The sequence below is a fragment of the Antrostomus carolinensis genome, unplaced genomic scaffold (genome assembly GCF_000700745.2).
Source record: "Antrostomus carolinensis isolate BGI_N321 unplaced genomic scaffold, ASM70074v2 scaffold9102, whole genome shotgun sequence".
Taxonomy (NCBI): domain Eukaryota; kingdom Metazoa; phylum Chordata; class Aves; order Caprimulgiformes; family Caprimulgidae; genus Antrostomus; species Antrostomus carolinensis.
The window spans coordinates 91,102-97,517 of record NW_010298961.1 but is presented as its reverse complement, the minus strand read 5'-3'; the positions used below and the strand labels follow the sequence as shown (position 1 = coordinate 97,517).

Genomic DNA, 6,416 nt, shown 5'->3' with positions numbered 1-6,416 from the left:
AAACATGGTGCAACAAGCTCTACTATAATATCATGTTAAAACCACAGTCTCCAATCTTGTCAATGTTACAGCTTTGTAAATAATGATGAGAGAACTGTATTCCAGGGACATCCAGTGTTCCTCAATTCACATGTGATCTTAAAAGTAAATCTATGTGCATCCTTTGCACAATTCCCTCCCCACAAAAAAACAAACAAACAAACAACAAAAAAAAACACACAAAAAAAATGCCCACAAAAAACCCAAAAAGAACCCCAAACAAACAGTGATATATCCAACTTTCCCCCTGATGGTGAAAGAAGGCAGCCAGGTCTAGACTACAAATTCCTGTTCCTGACATTCTGTTACTGTCTACTTTCAAACTTCTATAATATCTACATTCTTTTTTTTCCCTTCAGCTTTGATAGCAGCAAAAGGAATAGCAAGAGCAAATTGTCCTTGTGGAGGGCATGATCTTCCTTGCTCACAATAAATTACTGCCTTGATTTCTCTTCCCATCTCATTCACTTTACCTGCACTTTGTGGAGTCAGGAGTTGGACTCAACAATTCTCGTGGGTCCCTTCTATCTCTAGGATACCCTATGATTCTATGATTAATACTCTTTGCTAAACTAACAGTCAATCGAAAAGTTTATTCTTTTGAATGTTTTTAGCTCAAATAAGGATAGCAAGAACATAATAAATGTAGAACAGCTGGGAGGCAACATTTGGAATAAACTGCTTTACTCTTGAGATAAACTGTTTCGTGTGGGGGGTTTGTTTTTTCTTTTTAACTAAACTTTCTAGTAAATGTTATTTTTCTCATCGATTGCTCAGCTCTGAAGATCACAGTGACTTTCAGGGTTTTGTTTTTTAACTGCTAAATAAAGGCTTAAAGGCTCCCAGTCTCTAATCAAATCTGCAAGGCTAGCCTCCAGTTTTACCATCCGTACAACGCAGGGCCCCCTTGAAGGGATCATCAAGACCACTTCAGCAACTCTGAACAATTCACATGAGTGAAGATCCACTGCTCAGTCAGGCCCTCTAGGAGTCATTAACTGACAAATTTTGCAGCAGTTTGAAAATTTAAGGACAAGACACTGCTTGCCCCACTGCTATCTAGGGGAAAAAAAAAAAATTCAAGGGTCTTCTCCTTCCTCTCTTTGGCCTTTTACTGGAATGTTTTCCTAAATTTCAAAGGTTAACCCAATTTCAAGCAGAAATGGTTGGAACCAACCTGGGTCCAAGAATCACTTGTTTCTTTCAGATTTCCTAGAGAAGAGGGATTTTCTGTTCAATCTTGGAGTACATTTATGTCAGTCATATCTTAGAATGGATTATTTTCTAGTAAGATCAAAAATTGTTTTCTCAGTCATTCAGATATTTATATATACACATCAAGACAGTATAAATCCTTTTCTAACAAGGCCTCCTATCCAGTCCTTCCGTGTATTTCCAGAACATACTTAGGAAAAGTTAGTTTTGTTTCTATGCCATTATTTTCTATAATTTTCACAAAATTATCTATGCACACATGCAGTTGGAGACATAACACAAGAACTAGCACTTCCTCTAGCAATGGTGAGGAGAAATTAAGAAGGTTCAGACTAAAAGGCTGGAGGACCAGGGAAGTACCCTGTCAGCCCAGCAATGGCATATCATCCACTCAGCTGGACTTCTAACAGTAGCTTCTTGATTACTAGAGTTCCAAACAATTGAAATGCTCACACTGCACTAAGGAAATGTGTACCTTCATAGTGTAAAAAGAAAATAGAAAAAGTGCCTTGAAAGATAGTTTAGGTCTTCCAGTTCCCCTAAATTAAGAAACAACAACTAGCTATGCAGGCTTATTTCACAGTACTACTACAATTCCTTTTCTCCTGCGTATTTGAAAGAAAGCTGCAGCCAGACCTTATGGTCCCTGCCTGCATTCAGGAGGAATCTTTTAAGAAGATATTTCTTAAATCAAAATGTAGCAAATATCTCCTGAGCATAAGTAAATTTTAACTTTTCAAAGACCTACAATAATGTCAGGTTTTCACGTGGCCAGTAGCTCAGCCTGAAAGGTCTGCTCCAGAGCAGAGAAAGTAGAGTTGCCAGATGAAGTGCATGTAAATGGTTGGTCATTTTTAACAGTGACAAAACAACCCATTTTCTCTAACCACATTTGGATAAATGGGTAAGTTTTTAAGCAAAGAGATATGGGAGTCTCAGATGCATGAAGCGGCATCAGCCTAAATGGAAAGGCTTAGAAAATTAAAAGCAAAGCCAAGTTGAAAACAGACTCTTAATGGAAGCGATGCACGACCTGTGCTTTGCTCAGTTCTCTTCAGGACAGGGACTACGTGATTTGTCTCGATCTTCCACAAAGTGCTGAGTGTGTGTCAGCACTTCACCCTGTGTGCAATAACAATGGTGTAAATGGAAGAACAGTGAACTACAGAAAACAGAATTGTATTTCATCCAAGCAGCTTCCCAATAGCTAATCTTCGCTTCTACATAATCCCACTCATCTCATATACTTATACATTAACATAGAAAACCATAGTAATGCAGTGTTTTTTCTTCTTATATCTTCATTTTCTGACCCATTTGTATTAGAATGAATCACATGTAAATAAATCACCTGGCTTAAAGGTAATTTTCTACTTTTTTGTTCTAATTTCTTTGATACATCAAATCCAAAGTGTGTGTTGCATGAACATCAGTAATTTTTTTATTTCACCAGAAATTTTGGATAGAATTCAAAAATATGCCTTTCATCCCAACAAATCAAATTTCATACAAAATGCATCAATTTAATTTTTTACTGTAAACATTGAAAATATATTTTTAATTTACTTATTTTTGTATTTGCCTGTAAGTCAAATTAATGAGGAACATAATCTTAAGGGACACAAATAATGTACATTTTTTCACTGCTGGTCTGCATGTAATTTCTTCCAACTCAGTATTCGTATTAATCCAAGTCAACCAAAGTCAGTGCTTTATTATAAGAACATAAGCCTGACCTAAGAATACACCTGTCTCATTAGACAGGTATATTACATAGAACTGATCTGGACAGATATTATGCAAATGTACACAATACACACCACATTCCAGGGCTACACTTTACTTGCTAGTCTGCAAGGCTAAATGGTTTCAGAACTTGAAAATGTTTCATATGAATTAGATCCTTTAAGGATTAAATGTAGTTTGCCTCTGGTTTATATAATGCTGTACAGTAGTCACACAGAGCCATTTAGAGATGCAATTTATTTCTCTGTTGTAAGGAAGACACAGGCTACACTGCAAATTGCAAAGGCTGCTTTATTAAGTGACAGCTAAAGCTGAGGAAATAATTCACCCTGAATAAATTACACACTTATTTTTTTATTTTTATTTCAAGAATGTCTGAGAGAAGCTTATGGTCTCTCCAACATACCTGTTAACTGAAATTACCATACAGAATTCCTCACATGGTTTGCTATTACATGCCCGACGCTCAAAGCTATGCTTAGTTGTGATTGGCAAGCAAAACTTCTGGCATAGGCTGTTCTGGCTGAATGATCAGCAACAATCACATTTCTTGTACAATGTAGACATTTGTTTTTTTCCTTGTAGTGCCTTGTTTTATCTGGTGTACTTTTATCAAGAACTTGACAAGTTTAGCTGAACATAAAATTAAAAAAAAAAAAAGTCATTGCTATTCTACAGATAAGAAAACTGAGAGTACAGAGAACTTAGGGATGAAATCCTGACCCATCTCCTGAAGCACCCTTTAGTAACATGGTAGTTACATTATGCAATGCTGAGGGAGAAGAAAGTCCAACTGATTTACAATAGTGAAAAACTTAGTTAACTGTATCATTTCTTATGAGGATAGAAGAACCTTCAACAGAAGGCTTCACAGTCTAGGAGGGGAAAGGTACACACATGTGTGGAAGGAAAGAGATTCCTTAGTCCAGAAACCAAAACACAAAAATTTATAGACATTTATCCAAAACAAAATCTCACAGAAAATCACAAACAGATCCCACTTCATTTTACTTTCCTGACTACAGTATTTATAAAGAAAATGACAGAACTCATCAACCACAGTGCAAGCCAGAGAAGTGACTCCAAATTTCAAAATAATAAAGGTGTGAAGGGAAGAGGATCAATAGCTACCATCCCAGGAGAACAGCAATAACAAAATATTTCTATTCATTCAGATACCAAGGGATCAGTTTCACTTATCTGTAGCTATCACTCCGCAGCAGCAGAGATTAGAGGTTCAGGTTCCCATAACACTTATTTCTCAAGGAATATAGGCCAAGTGTTTTCTAAAGTAGTATAATTAAACATGGAAGTTACTGGTAAAGATTAGGAAAAAAATGCTATCTCTAAAGGAATTCTTTTTTAAAATTATATTTCCGTGCTTTTTACCTGTACTGATTAAATAGAGCAGCGAGATGTTTCAAGATTTTCTTCTTGTGATGGACACAGGAGGAGCCATTATGGGATAAAAGGTGACATAAACTGAGAGGCTTTAGTTTGTTCTACATTTGCCATGTTAATCCATGAGTTCAACATGGCAAAAGGTAGTAAGTTCTCAATGTGCAACTTAGAAAAGCAGAAGTTGTTAGTACTATTTAGCAGTGAACAGCACATGATTCCAGAACAAAAGAGAATCAGTTATCCCTCTATTTCACCTTTCATTTTCTTGTGTGGCACAAAGTATTACGAACTTGATTCTCTAGGACACTAAATTCACCCTATGCTATATATGCAATCTTGTTCAGAAGCAGAGAAAAACTGAACTCAGCATATTTATTAGCTCCCTCATTTTCCAGTAGACATTACTCTTAAGAGAGTTGGGTGTATGTGTTTAGAAAGAGTAAGATTACCAAGCTATTTTCTTCTCTTTTTCCAGGCTGCTATGAGTGACAGGTACTGGATTAAGCCACCGTGAGAATTCACCTTATTGCAGAAGGGTCTGACAGAATCAAATGATAAGTATCACCTCCTCAATGCTCCAGCCACCCTGTGATTCATCTACATCTGATGGATTATCACACTCTTTTCTCCTAGCTTTGCCTCAGAATGTTATTCACACCACTATCAGCTTCTTTTTAATGCCTCCAACATAAAGCCATCACTCCAACTTAACACAAATTGACTCTAAATTTTTATATTACTTTGACTTTAAAAGAGATAAATATTATTTCAACATGAGATGTTAAATAATTTTAATCTGAACATTTTCAGCAAAAGGGGATTATTATTGGGGAGTGAAAGGGAGGCAGGGTAGCCAGGCACTATGAAAATAAGTTTTCTGAAGTCCTCAATGGAATTTCTAATGAAAAGGGATGTGTCAAAACAGGGAGAAGCCCAAGAATGACCAGGACCCCAACACTCAGGTAGAGTTTCCATTGACCAGAAGAAACAGAGTTGAAGCAACCTGGAAATGAGATGACTGCCCCTCCTATTTAGCTATGAGAACAGGAAGGACAATAAAATATACCCCACCGCACTGTGGTAAAGCTAAGTTGACCGGAGTTTTTTAAAGAATGAGTTAAGTGCTTGAGTAGAAGAGGCCACAAAAATGCTCAATGCATCTATATTTGTGCACAATGCATATTATCAGCTGTGAAACTCACCCAATATAGCAACAACTTCATCATCCTGGATTACTTCTAAAGACCCCGAAACCACAAAGCAAAGGCTGTCAACGCTCTCGCCGGCATGGTAGATCAGGTCTCCTGGGGCACAGTGCACTGTCTGAAATTCCATGGCAAGTGCTCGAAGGCACCCATCACTTGCCAGCCTGAAGGCTGGGTGCTCCTTGAAAACTTTGCGGTTTAGATGCACACAGATGTCTGCTCTCATGTCCTTAGGGCATATCTGCAAAACCTGAGAAGGAAATTAGGCAATCAGTTCCTGTCCATGATTTACATGTACCTATTATCCCTAGTTTACTACAGAGAGTTTAAGAACTACTTTCCTCCTTATAAAACTTCTAATCTAAGTCTATACATTTATTGCTGTATTATTTATACACATAAGCCACAATACTAACTTAGTCTACTTCACAATACCTGAAGGAAAACAATGTTTTTATCTCAGAAACATGCTCTGCTGAATATTGAAATACCAGGATAAGGCCTCAGGTTTTTAAGAAAATAAAACTGAGAGCACAGTAGTACAGAAAGTGGTGGAGGAAAGCTTCCTGAAGGATTGTTTCTAGATGGTAGGTCAGTCTTTCAACAGGCAGATTCCATGAAAGCCTGCACAAATTCTATGCTCCAAGTGAGAGAATATTGTATAGAGAAGTGCAATCTTATATTCCTTTAGGGGAGGAAAAAAAAAAAAAAAATTACAAGTTTCTTGAACTCATAATATTGGGATTTGCAGGTATTCAAATTCACCCCTCAGTGGCAGTGACAAGTTTTTTGTTCACACAAGAAAGAGAC

General features: G+C 37.0%; 1 protein-coding gene across 1 annotated transcript in view; it reads right to left on the bottom strand.

Moving 5' to 3' along the window:
• LOC104520823 (potassium voltage-gated channel subfamily H member 1) overlaps nt 1–6,416 on the bottom strand; it is a gene marked incomplete at both ends in the record, with an annotated part of 96,166 nt that overhangs the window by 11,261 nt on the left and 78,489 nt on the right. Inside the window, 1 exon segment of the mRNA XM_010162622.2 lies at nt 5,604–5,856. Coding sequence (XP_010160924.2) covers nt 5,604–5,856 — 253 coding nt within the window.